General features: G+C 34.9%; 1 protein-coding gene across 3 annotated transcripts in view; it reads left to right on the forward strand.

The window, feature by feature from the left end:
- Nucleotides 1–26,407, forward strand: part of NBAS (NBAS subunit of NRZ tethering complex) — a 393,407-nt gene that overhangs the window by 161,802 nt on the left and 205,198 nt on the right. For all 3 annotated transcript variants that reach the window (XM_003826980.5, XM_034952644.3, XM_055108231.2), the window contains 5 exons: nt 4,297–4,359; nt 6,424–6,546; nt 17,438–17,540; nt 20,930–21,159; nt 26,046–26,158. In XM_003826980.5, the coding sequence (XP_003827028.3) occupies nt 4,297–4,359; nt 6,424–6,546; nt 17,438–17,540; nt 20,930–21,159; nt 26,046–26,158 (632 nt within the window). The remainder of the gene's footprint in view (nt 1–4,296; nt 4,360–6,423; nt 6,547–17,437; nt 17,541–20,929; nt 21,160–26,045; nt 26,159–26,407) is intronic.

A 26,407-nucleotide genomic window follows, 5' to 3' on the forward strand; every position in this document is an offset into this window, starting at 1 on the left:
AAAGGGACATGATCTTCCTCTGATTTTTAAATATAAATAATGTATGAACATAAAGTCAGGGAATTCTAAGACTGGTATTAGTAATGTCAGCTGATAAGCAGCTGTTTGCTGCCCACTTTTCCCATCCTTGGATTCCTATCTTCAAAAAGCAAATACTTTCACTGGTAGGTTTTTCCTTGTCTTTGCCTACCTCCTTTAAAATGTTATGCTCGTGTTGTTATTTTTTGATTTTGCAATTTTAGATCATTTTTGACTTCCTTTTATGGAAGTCCTTTCCCTTCTCCCATATCCACTTCTCCTACCATTCTCCAGTGTTTTCATCATTATGATTACGTAAATATTGTTTATACTGCGGAACTAGGTGTGATTTATTTTCCTTTTAATACAACTCTCTGTTTTTCCTGGATTGAATAATTTCCTTTTCTGTTGTTTTCTTTTTTTCCATCACCCTCATGAACTACTTGCAGTCGTGAAAACTATTTAATGATCTCTCTATTCCTTTCATGTTTTTTTTTTTCTCTGTCTCTTCTTCTCTTGCTCTCTTCCTTTTGAAACATCCTTCTTGGAATTGGTATGAATGAATTGTTCTCTGTGTCTGCTGTCCATCTATTATCCCGGGACTTCGTTTGCCTCTCTCTCGTGTTGCATATTGCATTTCTTGGTTTTCCTTTCTTCTTTCTTCACTTTTTCCTCATTTTGGTGGAGCATGCTGTCAAATAGCTTCCTGTCAAAGATTGCCTGGGAGGTATTTTTTAAAAGACTGTCACATATTAGGAAAATACCACAATTGCACACTTTTACTTGGTAGAAGGTTTAATTGTACATGGAATCATAGACTTAGAATCCTTATCTTGTGAATTTTGAAGGTATTACTCTTGTCTTTTCTTTCTAGTATTGTTGAGAAGTTCAATGGCATTCTGAATAATCCCTATTTAAATATGGATTTTTTTTAAAGAAGATTTCAATATCTTCATTTTTTGTGTTTCTGTTTCATATGTAAATTCATTGAGGTGTTCACTGAATGGTCTAATCCATTCTGGAAATTCATAACCTTCAGACCTTTGGGGTATGTTCTTATATTTTTTCCTTGATAAGTTTATTTGTACTCCTCTTTTTTCTTCCTTCCTTCTTCATGTAGGGAAAGGTAAATCAGAGTGGATTCAGCATCTGTTTATTATTCAGACCTGTACCTGAACACAGGCTACCTCACATCCCTAGTAGAGAGCACCAGACTGTAGCAAGTGTGTCTCTGAGAACTGTAGGCCTTCCATAGGCAGCCAAAGGCAGGTAAACTAGATAGTCTTAATAGATTTTTGTAGCAAAGTGTTGTTCCCATCATTTAAAAACCTCAACCCAAAGGCTATCAGTGTGGCAGTAGTCAAATTGCTTTTCCCTGGAGGGTGACAAGAGATGCAGAAGCCCCTGGTTCCTCCGAGAGCTGGAGTGGCAGGGAGTTTCTTCCTTGCTGGGCTCTGTGGGAACCTTATGATTCCTCTGTCAGCTTCATATCTCATTTCTTGTTCCTAAGTCGACCAGGCAAAATCACTGACTTCCAACTCGTGTGCATAACTCTTAAAAGTAAATATATTAGGCTTTGTTTTCCACTAAGGTCAAATAGCATAAATATCAATCAGAGCTTATCTATTAATTATTAAATAGTAATTTGTCTACTTTGAGGAGATTGTCATAGTATCAATAGGCTGATGATATTAAAAACTTTTTTTATGTAGATGTTACAGTTAGGGGATTACCATATTTGTTTTTGAAGAATGTATAGGCTAAGAAATGCCTCTCATGTATACATAGCCAAAAGCTTTTCTTGGCTTCAGATTAATGATTTCTGATGTAACATTTTTTAATGTAAACACAAAAAATGACTTTTTTTAAATGTAAACACAAAAAATGATATTTTCTTGTTACTCCATTTATTTCTTAATGATTGCATTTCATGTTTCTAATTTTCTAAGTAAATTATAATTACAAATTAGCCTTGTATTAAAATATAGGACTCAAAATATTTTCTGTGGTTCTCTTTGTTCTTCATGCCAAGTTTGTCAATTTATATTCTCTCAGTGATTATTTGTTAATTTTTAGTGGTAGTTGTTATTTATCAAGTGGTAAACTGTGAATACATCCATTTGCTATTTGAGAAATGAGCAATCACTCATTTAATCTAATTAAATTTTTGTGCATCTTACCTAGGCAGATTATTTAATCTGGCTAAAAAAACTTTACTCATTGTGTTCGTGAATGTCAGCTCACAAAGGAAGAATATTGTATCTCTAATATCTATGATAAATGATTATAATAGAGCTGTAAAATGATAATTTCAAAAATATTGCTGAATAAGGCCAGGTGCAGTTACTCATGCCTGTAATCCCAGCACTTTGGAAGGCCAAGGGGGGAGAATCAGTTGAGACCAGTCTGGGGAACATAGGAAGACCCCATCTCTACAAAAAATTTAAAAATTAGCTGGGTTTGGTAGCGTACAGCTTTAGTTCTAGCTACTTGGAAGGCTGAGCCAGGAGGATCGCTTGAGCCCAGGACACAGAGGTTGCAGTGAGCCGTGATCCTGCCACTGCATTCCAGCCTAGGTGACAGAGCAAAACCCTGTCTCAAACAAAACAAAACAAAACAAACAAACAAACAAAATACACAAACACACACACACACACACACACACGGCTGACTGAGTATGTTAAGGGAAGTTAGCTCTGATGAATAATCTTCTGAAGGACTTTAAGTAGACTATATCCCACTCATCACTCCTGTCCAAAGCCTGAAACTTAGTTTAAACAGATAGTGTAATCTTTGTAAGTTGCACGGATTAATTGTTAAATACATTTAGACCGGGCAGATAGATAGTTTTAAAAATAATGAGGGTTTTTTGTCCAAAGCAGGACATTTTTAATTTTCCAAGTCCAGGCAAAGATTTTTTGTTTGGGCTTATTGTTAATAAAGTCATTGTTTTCTCTGGTGCGGGCCTCCAAGATGACAAAGAAAAGAAGGAACGATGGTCATGCCAAAAAGGGCTGCAGCCACATGCAGCCTGTTCACTGCATGAACTGTGCCCAATGTGTGCCCGAGTACAAGGGCATTAAGAAATTCGTCATTTGAAACATAGTGGAGGCCACAGCAGTCAGGAACATTTCTGAAGCGAGCGTCTTCGATGCCTATGTGCTTCCCAAGCTGTATGTGAAGCTACGTTACTGTGTGAGTTGTGCAATTCACAGCAAAATTGTCAGGAATTGATATCGTGAAGCCTGCAAGCACCGAACACCCCCACGCCAATTTTGACCTGCGGGTGCTGCCCCACAACCCCCACCAAAGCCCATGTAAGGAGCTAAGTCCTTAAATAATGCAGACAGATTATTCTCTGGAGAAAAATACAATGGAAATTGTACTGAAAAAAAATAAAAAATAAATAAAACCATAAGATCTTGCTGGAGTTTAGGTGGAGCATTGCATAGAAGGCACCTGAGAGTGGCAGCAGCAGTGTTTCTCAGTTGAGAGTGTTTGGGACACAGAGTTGTCTAGGATGAAAGAGGACTTTTATAGCAGTTATAATCTTTTTCACCATATCCCTGTATTCACTTGCACATATGTTGTGCCATACTTAATCTTCCCTACCAGGCACATTTTTATTAGTTTGTGATCTTTTTCATGATGGTGTTTCTCCTAGTCCCTGCTTACTGGCTTCCTCAGAAAGCATTTGCTTTTCACCTTCACTCCCTACTAGGGATTATCTATGTGATGGATATACTTCTCACTGATTCCTTAACGTTGAAGTGGATGGGATTTCCTTCCCTTAAAGCACAAGGGATGATTATGTGGAAGAACTTTTCTGAGTATATGGAATCCTAATGGAAACTTCCTGGAGAGGAGGGGTCCTAAGTTGTGTAGGTAGGCCTAGGAGAAAGCCAACATGGCTATGCTTCTTCTTAATCTGTTTTATTGGTTTAAAAGAACAGTAGTAAAGAGTGATTTTACCTTTTACCTCATCTTAAATAAACAATCAATTTATATATTTTTTTACCTTTAAGCACAACTGAACCAAAAGTACCCTAGAAAATAGTTGTTCATATCTGACTAATCTGTAACAGAGAATATTGTTCTACTCTAGCATTTCTTACATAATTCTCTTGAATCATTAATAATGCTGAATGAATTTAGATAATATTGTTATACATTACATATAAAAGAAACATCTTTTTTTCACTTCATTAAGTTTTGTATTTTATTTAAAAAGCTAATACTAAACTTAAGGGCTTTTTTTTTCTTCTTTTAATTTATTAGTGATAAGACAGAGGCAACCACAAAGCTTCATGACATGGTAGACCAACTGGAACAAATTCTCAGGTGAGAAAAGTGACAGTTTTTTTTTTTGCTCCATGCTTATTAAGGGAATTTGTCCAAGAAATGTCACATTAAGTCTGCCTGTGAGTCATCGTTTCTACTTTAACCTCATTTTTGTTTGATTGTCTTGGGAGTGAATTTTCTCAACAACAAATACACTGCACCCCTATTGTAGTGGAGTAATAGAATAATAACATGGTCTTTGAAAACCGACGTTCAAATTTAGACCTTGCCACTTACTAGTCGTGTGATCTTTGGGCCTAGGGTTTTCTTAGGTATAATATCTAACTCACAAAATTGTGGAATCAATATTAGATTAAGCATTTAAAGTGCCTCCTACATAGTAGGCACATAAGAAATGTTAGTTCCTGCAGCAATTATTGCATCTTTATCAGCAGACAATGTTTATTACACTAACTTCCCTTTTTAGGGCATAATACATTGAATTGACTATTTGTATTATGTCAAACTGCATTAGAACCCTCATGCAACACTGGAGGAATATTCTCTACTGTTGTAATAAAATGTTAAACTATCTCTTCTGGAGATTGAAATCATCTTAATTTCCCATGTAGAAAGTCTGATATTTTTACTAATATTTACTTTTATGTTTATATAAATATGCACATTTAACTTTAAGTATTGTATTAAAAGTAAAATTTTAAGAATAATAAACTCTGGTCTTCCATTGTATAATTGTAGAAATTTATGGCTAATAACATTACTTTACTAATAGTAGTATGTATGATAATTTGGAGTCCACTGATTAGAAATCGTATTCAAATTAATGGACTTTAGTGTAAAAATATTTCAAGTTGCCTTTAAGGGAACAGAATGTTTTTGTGCACCGTAATATGTGAGTTTAATAGAGAATTAACTCTTCAGTTTCCTGAAGACCTGTGTTTATTATTACCTAGCTTGATTCCTGTTATTCTGTATTCTGAAAGTTATACAGTTGTATTTCTTGAAAAATGTTTACAAAATCAGCTTTTCCTATTATAGGTTGGCTTGTGCCTGCCATCCCCACTACCTTCCTAACACATTCAGTTTAGTTTGACTAAGACTTGTTGGGTTGAGTCAATGTAAATTCATTCTCTACAAATCTGCATAGTTACCTTTATTTCTCTAGTAAAATTGAGAAGAGATAGCTCAAAGAGATACGGTGAAGTAAACGTAATTTATTTCATCACATGTCTGGTTGTAACCATGGGTGGTCCTGGTAGTTTTATTATGCCATCAGTACCTCAAGGAAACACTTAACACCCTACAGGTTTCTGGATGATGTTTAGGTTTCACTATTTAGCTTAATTTACTGTGCTTTCAAAATAAGAGCTTTGTATCCTGTTCCACCTGATAGCCCCAGACACTTGATAAATGTTTTAGTATACATAATGCCAGGCGACTTTACTGATGAAACCTATATTCTGAAGAGTTACTGGATTCGATCCAGTAACTCTATTCAGTCCTGTAGTAATCAGTTCATAAATGTGAGATTTTGTGAGTCAAATCAAGTATTTATATGATGTTGATGATTATGGAATGGGATATCTCAAGAAGATTCTTATGAGACAGAGAGAATTTTTGACATATCTTGTATATTTATAAAATGGATTCTTGACAGAGAATGAGCCTGATGATTTCCAGTCGTCTAACTCTAACATTCTTGGTTTATTGCTTTTCTAGTAGTCTTGCCTATAACAGCCTATAACAGAATACTCAATAGGATTAATAAGAGTTAAAACTGTACTGAAAGTATAGATTTGGCTTATTTTACTGACAGGTGCTGTGGCAAAAAGATTTTTGAGATAAAGATAGGTCATGCTTTCTTTTAGTATGCTACTTAGCCCAACTACATTCTAATAAAAGTCAATGAGAAAGGTAAGATTTGTTTAATTATTCGATTTTTTTTCTTTTTTGCTGAGAATCAACATTATATGTAAAATTGGATTACACTATGGGATAATTTTTTTTTAATACTAAACACTGAAGGGCTACCTCTATGCCTAAGATTCTTAGACTCTTTTTGTTTGGTAGCAAGACATTAAATAATTCTTTTTTCACTTATAGTGTGTCAGAGCTTTTGGAAAAACATGGACTCGAGAAACCAATTTCATTTGTTAAAAACACTCAGTCTAGCTCAGAAGAGGCACGCAAGCTGATGGTTAGATTGACGAGGCACACTGGCCGGAAGTGAGTAATAAAATTAATTGATACTTGGGTCAATTAATTTTAAATATTTTTAAAAGTATTTCTCTTTTTCTGACAACCTCATTGTGTTATAACTAATAATAAACTGCACATATTTAAAGTGTAAGTATAATTTGATAAGTTTTGATATGTGTGTATAGCCATGGGAAACCATCATTATGATTAAGATAATAAACACATCCAGTACCCCTGAAAGTTTTTTGATTACTCCTTTAGAATCCTTTCTCTCTTGCTTTTCTTTATCGTGCTGCCTTCTCCTCATCAGGGCTACCACTAATCTATTTTCTTTACTTTTGTATATTACTTTGCATTTCCTAGAATTTTATAGAAATCAATCACACAGTGTAACTTTTTTGTTTGTGTGTTTGTTTGGCTTTCACTCAGTATAATTATTTTTTGATTCATCCATGTTGTGTCATGAATCAGTAGTTTATTTCTTTTTGTTTGCTGAATGGTATTTCATTGTATGGATTTTTCACACCCTGTTTACCACTTCTCTGTGGACATTTGGGTTATTTTGAGTTTTGGCTTTTACAAATAAAGTTGCTATGACTTTTCATATGCAAGTGTTTGTGTAGACATACGCTTTCATTTCTCTCAGACAAATACCTAAGGATGAAATGGCAGGATCATTTGGTAGGTGAATAGTTAACTTTCAAAAACTGCCAAACTGTTTTTTAAAGGATTTGTACTGTTTTACTTTCCTACCACCCTTGTAGGAGAGTTACAGTTGCTGCATCCTACACTGATTGCTCTTCTATATCCTCATCAATATTTGGTGTGGTCAGTGCTTATTTGCTATCTGTATATTTTCTTTACCTGTCCTTAAAACTGAGTAATTTTTCTTTTTATTGAGTTGTGGGAGTTTTCTTATATATTCTAGATATAAGTCCTTTTATTAGATATATGCTTTGCGAAGATTTTCTCCCATTTGTGCCCTGTCTTTTCATTATCTTACCTTTGTGTTTTGAAGAGTATGCTTTTTAAAAATTCGCCTTTTAATCAATTTGTACTTTTTTATTGCTTTGCCACAATGTTTTTCTCCCCCCTTTGTTAGCAAAGTTTTGGTTTTACATTTTCCATTTAGACCCATGAACCATTCTAAGAGTCCATTTTTGTTTATTGTTCAAAGTATGGGTCAAAAAACTGTTTGTATCTAATTCTTCCTCACCATTTGTTAAAAAAGCCATCCTTTCTCTACTGAATTACCTTTGCAGTTTTCTTGAAATCTGTTGTCTGTGTAAATGGGGGCCTCGTTTTTCATTATTTTGTTCCATTGATCCATTTATTTATCTTTCTTCCCATACCATGCTGTGTTAATTATTGCAGATTTCTATTAAATATTGAAATTAGGTAACATTAGTCTCCCAGCTTTGTTTTTTTCCCCCCAAAGTTGTTTTGTTTATTATAGGGCCTTTGCAGTTCCATATGCATTTTAGAATAAGCTTACCAATTTCTTCATTTGGAATTTGGATAAGGATTGCATCAAATCTGTAGGTCAATTTGGAGAGTGTTGCTATCCTAAATCAATATTAAGTCTTCCAATCCATGAACACTGACGTCTTTCCGTTTACTTAGTTCTTCTTTAATTTCTTTAAATAATCTTGTAGTTTTCAGTGTACTATTCTTGCATTTATTTTGTTAAATTATTCTTAAGTATTTTATTCTTGTTTGGTCCTATTGTAAAGGGAATTTCTTTCTTAATTTCATCTTCAGATTGTTCCTTCCTAATGCATAGAAATACAGTTGATTCTTCAGTTTATTGGTCTTATGTCCTCTACCTTTTCTGGGCTTACTTATTAGCTCTAATAGTTTTTCTTTGCAGACTTCGTGGGATTTCCTATATAAAAGATTACACTATCACAGGAAGGTAGATCTTCCTGTGATAGTGTTTGTTTACCTCTACAATGTGAGTTTCTAGCAAGATACTTTCTCCTCTCCAAGCTTTTTTTTTTTGTCATATAATTTACTTTTATGTATGTTAAAAACCCCACTTTGCATTGTATTATTATTTGCAAGCAGTAAACTATTTTTTAAAGTGATGTAAATAATGTGAAAAATGTGTTGCATGTTTATGCATGTAGTTACCATTTCTGGCACTTTTTATTGTTTATGTAGACTTATGTTTCCATCTGGTTGCATTTTCTTTTTGTCTGGAAGGCTTCTTTTAATTTTTTTTTTGTAGTGCTAGGATGCCAGTGATTCATTTGTACATCTTTGTTTGTTTAAAAAAGTCTTTATTTCACATTTTTCTCTGAAGCATATATTCACTTGGTATATAAGGATATATTCACTTCCAATGTGACAGTTTTGTTTTTTTTTTTAGTATGCTACGGTAGAGAAATTGCTCCACTGTCTCCTAGCATGCATTTTTTTCCAAAGAGAACTCTGCTGTCAGAGTTAATCTATTTCTGATGTGTTTCTCATATTTTTTAAATTGCTATTTTGAATGTCTCTTTTTGACATCAGTTTCAAATTTAATTCCATGGTGTAGTTTTCTTCATAAAGCATCTTGGATCTTGGATCTTGGGTCTTTGGGTTTATAGTTTCCATCCAACTTGGAAAATTGTTGCATATTTCTTCTCCTTTATCTTCTGCTCCTCTCCTTTCAGGACTCCAATTATACATCTATTAGGACCTTTCAGGTTGCCTCATGGCTCATCAATACTGTGTTACTTGTTTATTTGTTTTAATATTCTTAGGTATTTTTGTTTCATTTTGGATAATTTCTATCGCTGTTTTTTAAAGTCCACTAAATCTTTTTTTCTCTCATGTCTCATCAATTTGTACATTCATTATATTTTTCATTAAGAGTTTTTTTTTAAATCTCTAAGTTCAATTTTGGTTTTTATTAAACTTTCATGCCTCATTAACTTTTTGAACATACGTTAAACAGTGATAATACATTTTAAAACACTCTTGTCTGTTTTTCTAACACCAGTGTTTGTTTTTTCTAACACTTATCTTCTTTTTAAAAGCATCTTTCTAACATCTGTGATACCCATCTAATATCTGGATAGGTTTTGAATAATTTTTTCTTCATTATCTGTCATATTTTTCTTGTCTTTCAATGCAAAATAATTTTTTTTTTTTTTGAGATGGAATCTTGCTCTGTCGCCCAGGCTAGAGTGCAGTGGTGCGATCTCGGCTCACTGCAACCCCCACCTCCAGGGTTCAAGTGATTCTCCTGTCTCAGCCTCCCGAGTAGCTAGGATTACAGGCACGCTGCATGCCCAGCTAATTTTTGTATTTTTAGTAGAGACGGGCTTTCACCATGTTGGTCAGACTGGTCTCAAACTCCTGACCTGGTGATCCACCTGCCTCGGCCTTCCAAAGTGCTGGGATTACAGGCATGAGCCACCATGCCTGGCCGCAAAATAATTTTATTGAATACTAGACATGAATTTTTCCTTCTTGTATGCTATCATATTTTTGTATTTTTATAAATTTTCTTTTTTAAAAAATTAAGTCTTATTTTATATATTTAAAGTATACAACACGATGTGATGGGATACATATAAATAGTAAAAAGGTTACTATGGTGAAACAAATTAACATTCATCATCTCACATGGTTATCTATTTTATTTTGTTTGTGTGGCAGGAGCAGCTAAAATCTACTCTTTTAGCGTGATCCCATATACAGGACAATTTTATTACATAGAGTTCTCATGGTGTACAGTAGACCTCTAGGCTTGTTCATGTACATATCTGCTACTTTGTATCCTCTAATCTGCATCTCCTTATTTGTCCCCTCCAACCCTTTATAGTAACTGCTGTTTTGGTGTCTATTTCTTTATATTTGATTTTTAAAAATTTTACATGTAAGTGAAAACATGCAATATTTTTCTGTGTCTCATTTATTTCACTTAGCATAAATATTCTTGTACTTTTTTCTGGGACATGGTTAATTTACTTGCAAACAGTTTAATCTTTTTGCTTTTTGCAGTTGAGATGGAGGAAGAGCTCCTTCTAGGGCTAATTATTCCCCATAACTGAGCTAAGACTCTGCTTAATGCCTGTGTGTCTTGAGGTTTTCCAGCATGTGTGAGCTTGACATGTTTTCTTTTTCCCCTTTTCTTTTCCTAGCCTCAGGCAGTTTTATCGTAGGCGTTTATGGCTTCTACTTGTCTGAATATTCGTGGGGACCCTTCGCAGATCTTGGGAATTTCTTCCAGTTCTGCTGTGTCTTCCCTGGTGCTTCATCCTGCATGTGCTCTATCTGCTTTGGTTTCTCTGGAATTTCAGTTCTGTCTTCTCAATGCAGGGACTCCACAAGTCTCTGCTTAGATTGATCCTTTCTTGTGCTGTGGCCTGGAATCTTTCTCAAGGCAGTAAACTGGGGTAGTCTTAAGAGTCATCTCAGCAGTGAGCCATGATCGTGCCACTGCACTCCAGTCTGGGTGACAGAGTGAGACCTTGTCTCAAACAACAACAACAAAAAAGACTTGTTTTTATCTCTCAGGGATCACTGTCTTTCATTGCCTGATGTCCAGTATTTTTGCATATTTTTACTTGTTTCAGCCTGGAGATTTAAGTCATTTCCTTTTGCTTAATCTTTTCTGAATGTGAACATCTCTTTGGAAGTTCCCCCTTAATCCATGTCTTTCATGTCTTCTAAATTCCTGTAAGGAAGTCATATTAGGAAATTATCTTGACTCGGGAGTCAGATGACTTGGGTTCTGGTTCTAACTCCGCAGTATACCATCAACTCTTTTTTATAAAAAAGATGTTTACTGCTTCATACATTTTTATAAAATGATCATACCATACCCATGTAGCCAGCAATTAAATGAAGAAATAGTGCATTATTCTTCTGTCAATATGGGCTTCCCTGAGGCTAAGATTAGAGTGTAAGTTGTTTGTTTGGAAGGTAATTCTAGCCTCACATCAGTAGGAGAATGGGGAACTGATAAAGGAAAGAAAAGGGAGCCGATACTGGTTGTATTACATAAGCGGGTTTTCCACTGTGGACTAGGGCTCAGTATTGCTGGGGTCATCTGGGAGTTGGAGAACTACTCATCTACCCTCTCGTGGCTATCATTGTTTGAGAGCTGGTCTGACGAGTGTTAACTCCCTTACACTTCCAGCATAACTAAGGATGCCATTTGGCAGTGGAAGTCCTCAGACAGAAGTCTGGTTGCTAAAGTAGGATGCTATCCATGTGTATAAAAAGCTCACAGCAGTGAGAACTGAGTGTATATATATATATGGATTGTTTGTGCTGTAAGTTACCCCCTTCAAAACACTAAAACACTATAGATTAACTTTGCCTCTTTTTTTTACTTTATATAAATGGAATTATATAGTATATACATTTGTATGTAGCTTCTTTCTCTCGACGTTATGTTTGTGAGATTCCTCTGTATTGTTGGTATAACATTAGTTTGTTCATTCTCAATGTTGCGAAGTATTCCATTTTGTGAACGTAACTCATTATTTATACATTCTCTGTTGATGGACATTTGAATTGTTTCTTAGTTTCTCCTGTAATTAATACTACTGCTATGAATACATTTGTACTTATCTGTCTTCTGGTGTACATATTTCTGTCCTTCACTTGAATATCTACCTAGGAGTGGAATTGCTGAGTCATAGGATGTACCTGAGTTCAACTTTAGAAGATTCTGCCAAACAGTTTTTCAAAATGGTTGTACTGTGTATATTTCTGTCAGCAATGTGTAAGAGTTATGTCACTCCACTATGTCACAAATACCTGATACTGATTTTCTTTTCTCCCATTTTAACCATTTAGATGGGTATATAGTAGCATTTCATTGTCTTTTTAAAATATGCATTTTTTTTTAATATGCATTTCTTACATGACTAGTGAAGTGGAAAACATTATAAGGGTATCAACACATTAAATACCTAAGAATAAATCTAACATGAGATGTGCAGGACTAATGAAGTGGAAAACTTTATAATAGTATCAAAACATTAAATACCTAAGAATAACTCTAACATGAGATATGCAAAAGTATCTATATGAAAATTATGAAACATTGTTGAGATCCATTAAAGATCTGAAGAAATGGAGGAATACCTCATGTTTATAGATTGGAAGAATCAATAGTGGAAAGGTGTCAATTCTTCTCACTCATCTCTTTTTTTCCTGCATTCCCAATAAAAATTCCAGCAAATGTATATATTCATTTGAGAGTTGCACAAGTATAGAATCTTTGATTAAAAACATTATGTCAGGTACATAGTTGATGCTCAGAAAATATTTACTGTGTTGCTTAATAAAGATTTGGTGAATGGGCCAGGCACAGTGGCTCATGCCTGTAATCCCAGCACTTTGGGAGGCGGAGGCGGGCAGATCGCTTTGAGTTTAGCAGTTCAAGACCAGCCCAGGCAACATGGCAAAACCCTGTTTTTACAAAAAACAAACAAATATTAGCTGGGTGTGGTTGCTTAGGCTTGTAGTCCCAGCTACTAGGGAGGCTGAGGCTGGAGAATCGCTTGAGCCCAGGAAGTGGAGGTTGCATTGAGCCGAGATCTTGCTACTGCACTCCAGCCTGGGCAACAGAGTAAGACACTGTCTTAAAAAAAAAAAATTCCAGATGAATGACTTATTCATTTTTTAATATGTGTTGCTTAAAACACTGATAATTTTTAGCTACTCATTTCAAAGGAATAAGTGAGAATAAGTGAGTGAAAAGATAATGACATTTTAAAAATCTGGAAAAACTTTGTTTCATTTTGTCTCTTTCTATATTGTCATCATTTAAAGTAGAACATCTAATGAAATTAGAAATTTTGCTAAGTTCTTTGGAAGTTCATTTAGAGCCAGTTACAATAGAGACAGGAAAACTGAACAATTAATATTCATACATTCATTACACCTGTAATCCCAGCACTTTGGGAGGCCGAGGTGGGCGGATCACAAGGTCAGGAGATGGAGACCATTCTGGCTAACATGGTGAAACCCTGTCTGTACTAAAAATACAAAAAATTAGCCAGGCGTGGTAGCAGGTGCCTATAGTCCCAGCTACTTGGGAGGCTGAGGCAGGAGAATGGCGTGAACCCAGGAGGCAGAGCTTGCAATGAGCTGAGATTGCACCACTGCACTCCAGCCTGGGCGATTCCTTCAAAAAAAAAATTAATACTTTATAATTGTGCATTTATTTATGAATTGTTATTTACATTATTTAATGAATATTTTATTATGGATTTTGACATACTTTGTGTCAGTATTATACTTGATGTCTGGCTTACAAAGAAAAAGATATCGTACCTCCCTGGTCCAGAGGGGGATACACTCAATTAATATGAAGAGAATATTTATAAAGGCTATGAAGGCCATGAGAGAACTAACAGATTACTCTGTAGAAAAATTGGCAACATAGTACATCCAATATATATTTAAAAAAAGAAAAGAAAAATTGGCAACAGAGTTGAAAGACATTTCAATTAGATGATATCCAAATGGTCAATAAAGAAACTAACAACTTTTTGACCTAGTAGTCATTTAGTTTATGCATAAAATAAAGGGTAACTATGACTTGGAGGTGCTTGCCAGACATTAGGTGGAGATGCTGCTATGAAGGTGGACATGAAGATCAGCAGAGAAGTCCGAACTGGAGTTATGGATTTGAGAGTGATCCCCATGTGTGTATGGGACAGTTAAATTCCAGATCTGTAGGGAGACTACGTAAAAATGTAAAGAAGGCTGGGAAAAAAAGCCACCCCAAGCACTAATCCTGAAGGAGTAGAATTAAGCAAAGGCAACTTTTCAAGAACTTTTAAAACATATTTTGTTTACCTAAATTTTAGGATTTAGAGATTCAGTTTAACCCAACTATCAAAGTAAAAATAAAATCCAGCAGTAAAAACACACTATTGTATATTCCTTCCTATCTTTTAAGAGCTGGCTCCAACACATCTTCCAGGAAACCTTGTTTGACTCCTCCAAGCTTAATTGAATTCTCCTTCCTAGAAATTCCTAAGCGTTTTGTATCTACCTCTCTGACTGTCTCTTGCAGCTATATGGTGTTACACTGCAACTATACTACAGTCATTAACACATGTGCCTTAAGTTCCCTTCTAGATCATAATTTCTCCAGTGCAAGTGTTATAGCCACCATACACCTCAGTTAGGAACTTACATATCAATGGCCCTCTCTGGTAATTTAGATAGCTTTGACTATTTAAATGCCTTAAGATTTCTTTATAGCTACAAGTGGATGGCCAGTATTTCCAAGATCATGCTGATTTTACTCTAAAATCTACTTTTCAGCAGGAAAGCATTGCAATTGCTGCTAGATTACCTACCACCCCATCTCCCCCACCCCCCCAAATTAGTTCCCTAAATACTTACGGAGTCCCTGAAGTTAATTTCTACTCATGGTAATCTATTTACTGTGAATATGTAAGAGAATGTGATGCCTGTTTTCACAGTAGTTGACCTGAAATTAATCTTAATTATTTTATGCATATTTCCATGGCTTGGCCTTCACTACCCATAGAATATTCTTATACATATTCTAAAGGGTGGCAGATATCAGCAAATCTTCACAAATGCAAGTTTTACGAACTTGAGTACACTACTATTTCTCCCTGGGAAATCCACATCTATTCCAAAGCTGCAACTAATGCATTCGTGTTCAGGATCTGACTGTTAATTTGCAAACCTCTTGGTTTCTTCAAGTTCTGCTCTTGATTCTTATTTACTGAATATATTCTTAAAAAGGCCATTGTAAGTAATGCATAGTAGTTTATTTTTATTAGAACCTGTACTTACGGCTAGCCATGTGCGAGAAAACATTAGTACCATCTGCCCCAGTGTTGATGGCTTCCAGAAGAACAGCTGGGCTGTAAGAAATTGAATTCAGCTAGACAGTGCCTAGATCTGATTTTATCAAGTGTGTGCAAGATGGACACTCACTTCAGCAAACATTCTGCTACTTCTCTGCCTGTAAGCAATCTGAAAGAGCCCTCCAGTTTTTTGAAGGCTAAAGAGTTAATGTACCCAGGTCAAACAAATGGAAACAGTATATGGATTGTCCTGAAATACTTGAAATATATCAGTTTGTTTTGTGTATTTGTGTGCTGGAAGAAAAAAAGTGTTCTCTTATGCCTAATTGCATGTGGAACAAGAGTAATTGTTCCTTTTGTATAATAAATATTAAATGCATAGGCAAATGAAGCATGTGCTTATTAAAAATTTTAGGAGAAAAAAATTTTAAAGACTGTATTTTTTGCTGTAATTATCCCAAATATATACTTTCTCTATAGCAATAACTACTAAACACATACAATCTATCTGCCCTGTTTTTAATGCATAGTGTTTGGAAATAGTGATGATTTTTAAAGGCATTGTAAAAGATAAAAAATAAAAAGATGCATGAAAAAGAAACATCGTCTAGTTGGTATTTGACCAATTTAAAACAAAAACCTGCTCTTCTTGAATAATGATATTCATGATTATGTAGAATGTCAAGACTAGAAAGTAAACATAAATGGTGATTCCAAACTCATGTGTATTTAACTAAGATGAACTTTGGAGAGAGGCAGAGAGAATTACAGTATATTGTCTCTCCTACTAGAAACAATATTAGAATCATATACGTGACTTAAAAAATAAAAAAACAAGATGTATTTGTAATTTCAGATTCATTCATTCACATTTGTTGAATGTTTACCAGAAAAATGGGGGGGGGGGTCGTTTCATATATTTTAGTATAAGTTAATCTTTATGCTATACAAAAAGGGAATCTAAAGTTCAGAGAGATTAGAAAATTTATTCAAATCCATGGGTAATTTAGCTTATTCTTATATTTAGGAGCATCTTGCTTCAATGCCTGTGTTTTGTCAAAATTAATCTCATTTATTGCTTATCACTGAGGTGAGCTTCCAGAGAGGAAAGTGAAAGTCAAGAATATTAAATGACTTGCTCACAATCACACAACCAATTTGTGACTATGGGTGAATTTGGGAACAAAACCCTTTCCCCTGCTATGGGAGAATCTGACCATTAATTTCCTAGCTCTGTAACTCTGTAAATCAATATAAAGTGGTTTTTAATCAACCAGATTATAGAGGCCTCACTACTTAGATAAAACAGATCCCTGATTGGTAAATTGCCTCTGGCCTGGAGGAACTGTAAATGAACTGGAAATACCTGATAGGGGCTTTATGCTTTGGGCTTTCCTGAGTGTGTTGCAAGAGATGTTGACTGTTTTAGGACATGAAGCTTCTTCCTAAGCTGGACACAGCAATGCCAGCAACTACTCTCTGAGGCTCTGGCTTCTTGTAGTGGGGCGGTCACCTGAGAAGATAACTCCTGGAGTGCTCTGTGAGTTGCTTTGTGGACTGCTGCCAGTAGTCTCACTGTAAGAAGCAACTGATGCTGCCCTGCTGGTGAGCCGCGATTCTTGTCCCCCAGACTGATGGCAAATGTGGCCTGCGGTTGTCCTATGGATGTGAATGTTCAGTTGAAGTCAAGAAGACTCCTTGACAGGGATTGCTGAGTGATGAAGATGGAATTTGAAACCAACCTCTGTCATCAAGCTATATCATAGCTGCTTTATCTTGCAGTGGTTCATTTTACCTTAGAAACTCACAGCTTCTTTACCTTTACTGTAATTACCATTCAATTCCATTCCAGCCTGTGTCTGCTCAGGCTATGACAGACCACTTTGTCACCATCTCTAGCAGTGATGCATAGCTGCCCAACTTTCCCCTCTATCTTTAATCCAAGTGTTTTCCTGTCTATTTAAAGGAGATATATTCTTTTTGATCATTTGAGAGCTGATGTGGATGTAGAGTGGTGGTACCAGTTTTTGTTTTTTTAACTTTAGATCATTTGAAGAAAGAGATTTTAATTGTTTGCTTTCCCTCTTCCTTGTCTTTTTTATGTGTTTTTCCAGGCAGCCTCCTGTCAGTGAGTCTCATTGGAGAACGTTGCTGCAAGACATGTTAACTATGCAGCAGAATGTATACACATGTCTAGATTCTGATGCCTGCTATGAGGTAACTCTAGAACCATATACGATTTTTTTTAAATTCAACAATTTTAATTGTTATGGTTTATTGGATACAAGAATGATGACCATAAGCTACCCTGGAAGTAATATTATTTAATAATAGCTAATAACCGACTAGTGCTTTATAGGTTGAACACTTTATTCCTTAACCTCCTGTCTCCCTTGTCTTTTTTCATTGCAACACTATCTGTTTAGTAGGTTAATCATCAGCTAGAAAATGTGAATCATACTTGACTTTTCTCACTTCCATAGTTTTGGTGGTCACTAACACTTGTCTAATGCATCTGAGAAAGACCTTCAAATCTGTCCTGTCTTCATCTCTGCTGAACTGCAGCAATCCCCCTACTTGTTTCCCTACTTCCAACTCTCTGGTTTACACTGATAAAGAGTATTTTTCTAAAACAAATCTTTTCATGACACACCCCTTCTAAAAATTTGTTGTTGTTCCATATCAATAATCAAAAAGTAGCTCTGCTCCTTAGCATGACATAGGAAGCTATAGAAGATGCCAGCTCCCTCACCTCTTCCACTTTTGTCACTGTCCACCATGTACCCTATGTTGCAGTAGCACCATCAAGCCTGTCATCATTTCCTCCATCCACCGTGCTGTTTCATGTTTCCCTCACTTTGCACACGTTGTACCCTTGGCCTGGAATATATTCCTCTTTCCTTTACTTAGAAAACTCCTAATAAAAGTTCAGAACTCAGCTCACTAATTATCTTTGTCCTTCCTCATAAGTTGCCTCTACTATGGTCTTTCTTTAAAATGTAGTTATTTGTTTATTTGTGCATTGCTTCCATTTGGTCCTCAGCTCCTAGACAGGCATTATTATATCAAGTGAACTCTCATATCCCCTAGTGCATATTATAACATATGGAATATAAAGGATACGTAAGAAATAGTTGTCAGTTGACTGGGAGTATAATCCAGGGGGATTTACTCATTAATTTGGAATAGATATGTACACCTGTGTGTGGGTGTGTGCGTGCGCGCATGTGTCCAATTGCCAAGTCAGAGGCAGAGTATCAGTATATATATTTCCATTTTCTGTGTGTAAAATCTCCAAGTCAAAGGCAGTTTACCAATATATATATTTCCGTTTGTGTGGAAAAAATGACCTAACTCATTTTTAATAACATGCAGTCTAAAACAAGTTTTTTTAATTAGAATTTTCTTGTTAAATAAGCCAGACACAAAATCATAAAGAGTATTTCTTGTGTCGCTTTGCTCTTATACCACAAAGCATAACCCATTGATGAAATCAGAATTGTAAAAATAGGTCTCTGCTTTGTGAAATTGTTTAGTTTTTGAATTCAGGGCGATTTTAACAAAAGTGTGCTAATGTAGACTGTTGAGAAATGAATGGTTTTATATTTGAATTTCAAGTTTTTAAATGCGTGAATAACTAATGTTTTTATTGATGATTGCAGTCTCTGACCACATACAACTGCCATTGTCTTCCCCTTTTGCATCTAAAGCAAAACCTGAAACCAACTTCATTAGAACATAATTTGTATGCACATGAGATCTAAAACCCAACTGTCACTAGTGTGTCCGAGGTAGTGTTTGTGCATTGGAGTGGCATTATTTTGATACATTCCTGTTTCTGATTCTGATTGCAAAATTGGCAGTAAGTGTATTACATTTGAGTTAGTTTCTGTGTGGAGTAATCCAGCAAAACAACTTATTATATTACATTTTAAAAATATTTTAACACGTTTTTATTAGGCTTTGATATTTTAATGACTTCTGTCCACGGGTCTCCCTTGTTGAGAAAACATTGGAAAGCATATTATAACAGTTTTGAAAAGGCTCTAGGAGACAGTAATATAGATTTGACAAACTTAAAATTTAAATATAATTTAAAATATACTATGTTGTCTTAGTGACTTGGTTGTTAGATTTTGCTGTCCTTGGAAAATAATTTGAAAGTTCAGTGGCATAATTTTGAAAATGTTAGATAAAGATTTATATATAGCCTGTAGAACAGAAATCTATGTTGTTCATTTTAGCAAACTGTTCCAAGTTTGAGGGTGAATATATTTTTCAGTATTGGACATTGACTCCTTACAGCTTACTTGAGTAGACCAGAGAAATATGGAGAAACTATGACATATAAGTCATTTGGATTAGACGTATTGTAAGCCATTTTTATCTGTCAGATATAAGTGATTAGGGTTGCTCTTTAATAGTTTGCTTTCTGTCACAGTATCTATTTTATAGCGGATCCCTCTTAGATATAGTGTTTTTATCCTTATCAGATATCTTAGCAAAGACTTGTCTAAAAATGCCTTCTGCAGGAAGCCTAGACACAAAGAAGTGAAAATAAGAGCATCCTATGGAGATTGGATGGTCTTCTTAATTATACTGAAACTCTTGCTTCTCCATTAAATGTTACTTTTTAAAAATCTCTTATTTCTGTGCTATCCTTATCCAACCGTAGAGTGACAGGGAAGTGCATTTTTGGGGAAGTTCTTAGACTAATTATATGTAACATTGTTAATGTATGTTTAAAAGGATTGCTTTGTTTATATAAATCTCAATTATAGAAGTAATTTTATGTTAATTGATGTTGTTAGTTGTCTAGTAGAGTACAATGATATTTGTATGAATACCTTCAGTGTCTCTTGTTTTATTTAAATAATTTTTAATATGTATGTTATTAAAAAACTCTACATTATAATATATTGTAATTTTAATGACTGGTTGTAAGTATAGCATTTGTGGAGTGGCTATTTAGTTCATAAGACTGAATTCAGATGCTTCAAGCAGTTATGAATTATATGTATTATATTCAAAGATTTTTCTTTTAAGAAATTAAAATGGGGCTGCATGCAGTGGCTCATGCCTTTAATCCCAACACTTTGGGAAGCCAAGGTGAGAGGATTGCTTGAGCCCAAGAGTTTGAGACCAGCCTATGGACAACATAGCAAGAACCCATATTAAAAATGAAAATTAAAAGTAGGAAAAAGAAAAAAACAGAAATGGTTAAAAATAGTTTTAAGCAAAATGGGCCCTGTTGAGAGTGGGACAGTATGTGTAATCCTGTTTTTAATGAATATCAACTTTGGATACTTGACCCAAGTATTTATTGTAATAAATTAAAATATTATGCTTAATTTTGGTTTAGTCAATGAAATTATTCTTTCTAAAAGATTGACTTTTTTTAATTGAGGGGAAAGTCACATAATGTAAAATTAACCATTTCAAAGTATACAGTTCATTGTCATTTAGTACATTTACAGTGCTGTGCAGCCACCACCTCTAGGGTGGATGTGTTTTTAATTTCTTTCATTTGGATTTCAGAGCCTTCATTTCACTGAGAACTGAATCTTCCCTCTCTATAACTAATTCCAGTTTCTCCTTTTTTCCAGATATTTACAGAAAGCCTTCTGTGCTCTAGTCACCTTGAAAACATCCACCTGGCTGGACAGATGATGCACTGCAGTGCTTGTTCAGAAAATCCTCCAGCTGGTATAGCCCATAAAGGGAAACCCCACTACAGGGTCAGCTACGAAAAGAGTATTGACTTGGTTTTGGCTGCCAGCAGAGAGTACTTCAATTCTTCTACCAACCTCACTGATAGCTGCATGGATCTAGCCAGGTAGAATAACTCTATATTCTTCCCTAAGATGGAGGGGGAGAGTCAGAATGTACAAACTGCATTGTTATTCTTTTCTTTACCAAATATATTATCACAGATACAGATTGACTACACTATATGGGGCACAGTTATTTTTTGCTTGAATATAAAAAGAAAAACTATGTTATGAATGTCCATCAGCTTCTTAAACATTTTTCTCCAGTGCGCTTTCCCATGGTCATTTTTGCTGATTATAAGGCTGTGTATTTCTCTTCTGTTGGAAGAGATTCATGTGATAGCCTATAAATTCAAGTTCTGAAAATTTTCAGCATGCGTAGGTAATGCCTGTCTCGTTCATGTAGCTTTCACTTTGTTTAGAGACAAGGGACCTAAATGCCAGGGCATAAGTCTTTTGAAAAAAAAAAAGAGAGAGAGACAAGGGACCTGATTAGATGATAAACCTCCGAAGTCACTTCCTGGCTGAAATTTCTAGACTATGAGTTCAATTCCTCTCTTGTCCCCATTGTACTCCTATTTTAGCTCACCCCTCTTATTTAACACTAGAAAGGTGTGTTCATGACCTGAGTTCTCGTAATTAGGTATACCCAATTGCAGCGATTTTTTAAGAATAATTCATTCAGGATTTAAGGTTGCTTTTTTAAAGTTAGTTTTTTATAAAATTAAAAGAGCGTAATAAATCTAGATGAAGGAATAAAACATGTATCACCTCTGTATTAATGAATCTTAAAAGCTTAAAAAAGATAATCTTCCTTGTTCAACATTTCAGAAAAGTGGTTTACAGACAGTCCCCAACTTAAGACGGTTCAACTTCCAATTTTTCAACTTTATGATAATGTAAAAGTGATATGCTTTCAGTAGAAACAGTACTTTGAGTACTCATGCAACCATTGTGTTTTTCACTTTCAGTTCAGTATTCAGTAAATTACATGAGAAATTCAACACTTTCCTATAAAATAGTCTTTGTGTTAGATGACTAAAAGCCTAGCCAAACTGTAGGCTAATGGAAGTGTTCTTAGCACTTTTAAGGTAGGCTAAACTAAGCTATGATGTTTGTTAGGTTAGGTGTATTAAATGCATTTTGAATTTATGATGTTTTCAACTTGCAATGGGTTTATTGGGATGTAATCACATTGTAAGTCGAGGCACATCTTCAATTGTATTATGTCCTCTGTCCCCTGCCTGCTGACTGATACGCTGCTGTTCTTCCACTAGCCATTTTCCAACTCTCGTTTGCAGTGTCTAGTTCCTCTAATACGTATTTCTCCTTCCATTTGTACCCTGGACATCTGAGTCTGTTTTGTTTCTCTTTATCTGAGATCCCCTTTCTAGACCCTGCTCTACTTTTCTTACTCAGAGTTGTGTTGATCCTCATTCATTTCTAGAGACATACTTTTTAATTTATTTTTTCCTCCTCAAGGCAACTGACAATTTTTCTGAGGCCCTGAGTTTGTCATGTAATCTCTCAGTTTTTGTTTCTTGATCAAATAAACTGAAGAAAGGTAGAATCTCTTCAGTAATAAGGTGGCTATGGTCTCTAGCAAATTATTTACTTATTTGTTATTCTTACTGTGTCTGATTTTTCTAACACTGTGCATCCTAAGCTTATCCTGTTTTCTCAGATTTTCTGGTTAACAGTCTATAAGAGATTATACATTTTATTTGATAGGAATTATCCACTCAGTATTTAAATAAAGTAATGAGATTTTTGAGCCCAATCATTTGCCCACTATTTTGCATGTTATACCTGTATATAGTTTTACAAAAATGAGATAATACTATACATTTCTTTTTATTACACAGTTTTTTCAGTTGTTTATTGAGCTAGTGTATACAGATCTGCAGCATTTTCATATGCTTTACAGCATTGTGTTGAGTGGTTGTGCTAGATTTGTTTAGTTCTTTTCTGACTGCATTTAGTACACCTTTTCATTGTCCGAGAAGCAGCAGGGTGTAGAGGTTAAGAACACAGCAGTTTCTAGGGCCAGATGTCTATGTGCAAATCCACTTTTTTCCAGCTAACAGGTATGTGACCTTGGGCCAGTCATCAGGGCCTCAGGTTCTTCACCTGTAAAATGTGGATAATAGTAGGCTTATATCATAGGGCTATTGTAATATTAACTGGGTATGTAAAATAGTTAGAACTGTGCCTGTTGTAGATGGATCATGCAAAGTGGAATTGCTGAATCAAAGGGTAAGCACATGCAAAATTTTGGTCTTTGTTATCATGTGGCACCAGTTTATTTTCCATTCCCTAAGGCACTAAAGGGCCCCTTCTCTAAATTAATTTTCAGTCTTTCCAATGTTTGCCTGTTGAACACCTTCATTTGCACTTTTTCATTTGAAACTTGTTTCTAGCCTTTACTTATTTTTCTTTTGGGGTGTTCATCTTTTTACTATTGATTCTTAGGAGCTTATTTTGAGGCATAAGGAATATTTGCCCTATGCCTATCTCAAATATTTTACTACATTGCCAAGTTTTTATTATATATGATTTATCTTTCCAATTGCTATTCAGATTTTTTTAAAAATTGTGGTTCTTTTACAATTTCTGTCTTTTCTGCCATCCTTTGAAAGACCTTTAAATCCCAAGACTATTATGACAGGTTTTCATATTTTTTAGTGCTTTGATAGTTTTATTTTTTACATTTCAGTTTTATCTTTATTTGGAATTTATTTTGATATTTTGATTATGGTAGCAATTGGAGCACCTTCATTTTACAAACATGCTGTATGTGTGTAACGTGGCACAGCACTGATTGCAACCTGTGAGCCTGGGTGTATTTTAGTGTTTACAGTTATGTCGAATATAGAGAATAACCCATACATTCTTAATGATTAAAGTATTATTTATTAATTAGCATTTTATTTAGGAAGCAATAAATATTTAAACAATACAAAAAGGATATATTGGAGAGATTCATTTTCCCCCCAGATGACTAATATTTATTTCAGACCTAGCAACGCTTAAAAGTAACTCCTGCACCGAGTCCCCTCATTCCCCCTACGCACGTGATATCTTATCTCAGAAGGAATTATGTTTCACAAACCATGTTATTGAACTTGACAAAGTTGTTTAAAGCAGTTAGCTCTTTCTTTTCTCCTAAGCGATTCTATTTTTATTTCAAATGATGAAAATACCAAATAGTCTTTGAAAATACCAAATAGCCTTTGAAACTGGGAATTGTATTTCACCTCAATCTTTTTGGCAGGTGTTTCCCAGAGATCATTTAAAAAGCCGGTCCTTCTATATTTCCCCTTCATTGCATCTCTTTCTCTCTTGCAAGGACACACCTTCATCACCTTCATTTCACAAACATGCCCTGTGTGTATAATGTGGTACCAAACTGATTGTGACCTGTGAGCCTGGATGTATTTCAGTGTTCACAGTTATATTGAATGCAGGAAATAGCGCTTACATTTTTACTGATTAAAGAGTTATTTATAAACTCTTTATAAATAAATTGTTGAGGAAGCAATAGATATCCAAACAATACAAAAAGGATATATGTATTGACAATAAATCTCCCTCCTCATTCTAGTTCCCCTAACTTTATCCTTCCGTCATTTTTAAATATCGGTTTCTTATGTATCCTTCCAAAACATTTGATTAAATGTTACCTCTTCTTTCTTAAATCATGAATAAATTCTTACTATTATGCATACCTTTCTATGCCCTGTTTTTTTTTTTTTCACTCATATTCTGTATTGAAGGTTTTTTCATGTGAGTACAGACAGTTCTATTTTATTCCTTCTTGATGGTTGTAGAACATTCCATTATATAATTTATTTAATTTGTTCCTGATTTGGTATGCTTTCTTTCATTTTTAAAAACAATTTCGTAGTGAGCATCCACAATTATATGTCTTTGAGCATGTGCGAGCCTATCTGTAATATAAATTTTTAGAATTTATTTGTAATTTAGAATTTATTTGTAATTCCTGGGTCTAGAGTAAAAAATGTAAAAAAGTACATTTACAATTTTGATAGAAACCACAAAGAGGTTATAGACCTTTCACACTTGAATCAACAGTAGATGTGAGTGCACAACTGATTTAAATCCTCCAGTTTTACGAGAGCAGGCTTGGCCTGTATCTGTCACTCAGTCATATGGATGCCATACTGGGGCTTAGATACCTGCATCTCGTGATCTGTGATTCTAGCATTCATGAGCCCATTACCGCCTGATCTGTCTTTCTAATCTTACATTCCAATGTTCCTCTAAACACCTTTAGAGAATGAGTTTATTCATTAAGTGAAACATTTATTAAATGCAGTTTCTTTGAATTTAAACAAAAATTTACTTAAAATATTCCATGGGAATCCCACATTCTTAGCTTAGCAAATCACTTTCTCCTATAGTTCATCTCAGAACTGTGTATTACCAACAGATTTCTCTTTTTTGATCAGAAAGATGTTCTCTGCATTTCCCTAAGTCATTTCTTGTTTCTTTTGAGACATCACATTGTGACCAAATCAAGACATTTCTGTTTTTCGTAGAAGGGAAACTGGAAATTATCTGAACTTCATCCTTTAAAATTTTTTTTTGTAATAGAATCATAATGTTTGCATTCAACAGTAAAAACGGCACTGAACACAGAGTTATGATGCTTCCTACCATGATGCCATTATGTACTGTGGATGTAACTGTGGGCAATTACTTCACTTCTGTGAGCTTCGGTTTTAGCTCCCTGAAAAGGCAGATAGATGATGATGTTTGCCTACCTCAGAGGCTTGCTGTGAGGTTTAAGATAACAGAAGGCATCCAGCGGAATGAATTCCTGGGATGTGGTAGATTTTTGATAAATATGTGTTAGATCTCATGGTGTTGAGTATAGAAAGGTGAACATATGTTGCTTCTTTTTAAAAATTTATCTAATTTCTTCTAGGTGCTGCTTACAACTGATAACAGACAGACCCCCTGCCATTCAAGAGGAGCTAGATCTTATCCAAGCCGTTGGATGTCTTGAAGAATTTGGGGTAAAGATCCTGCCTTTGCAAGGTGAGTTTTCTACTTACTGTTGCATTGTTAATAACTTATATTGCAGCAATTTACTAGTATTCTTTTTTAGTTTTTAAAACTAAAGAGTAGCTTTGGTCATGTAATCCATTAGCAATAGATCCTGCCCTTGACCCATTATTTTAAATGAAATCTCAAGTGGAAAACCAAAAGAAAAAATAAAGCCAACATTTTACCATAAATGTATTTTTTAAATTTCACATGTATAACATTTAAAGAAATAACATCGGT

The sequence above is a fragment of the Pan paniscus genome, chromosome 12 (genome assembly GCF_029289425.2).
Source record: "Pan paniscus chromosome 12, NHGRI_mPanPan1-v2.0_pri, whole genome shotgun sequence".
Classification (NCBI taxonomy): domain Eukaryota; kingdom Metazoa; phylum Chordata; class Mammalia; order Primates; family Hominidae; genus Pan; species Pan paniscus.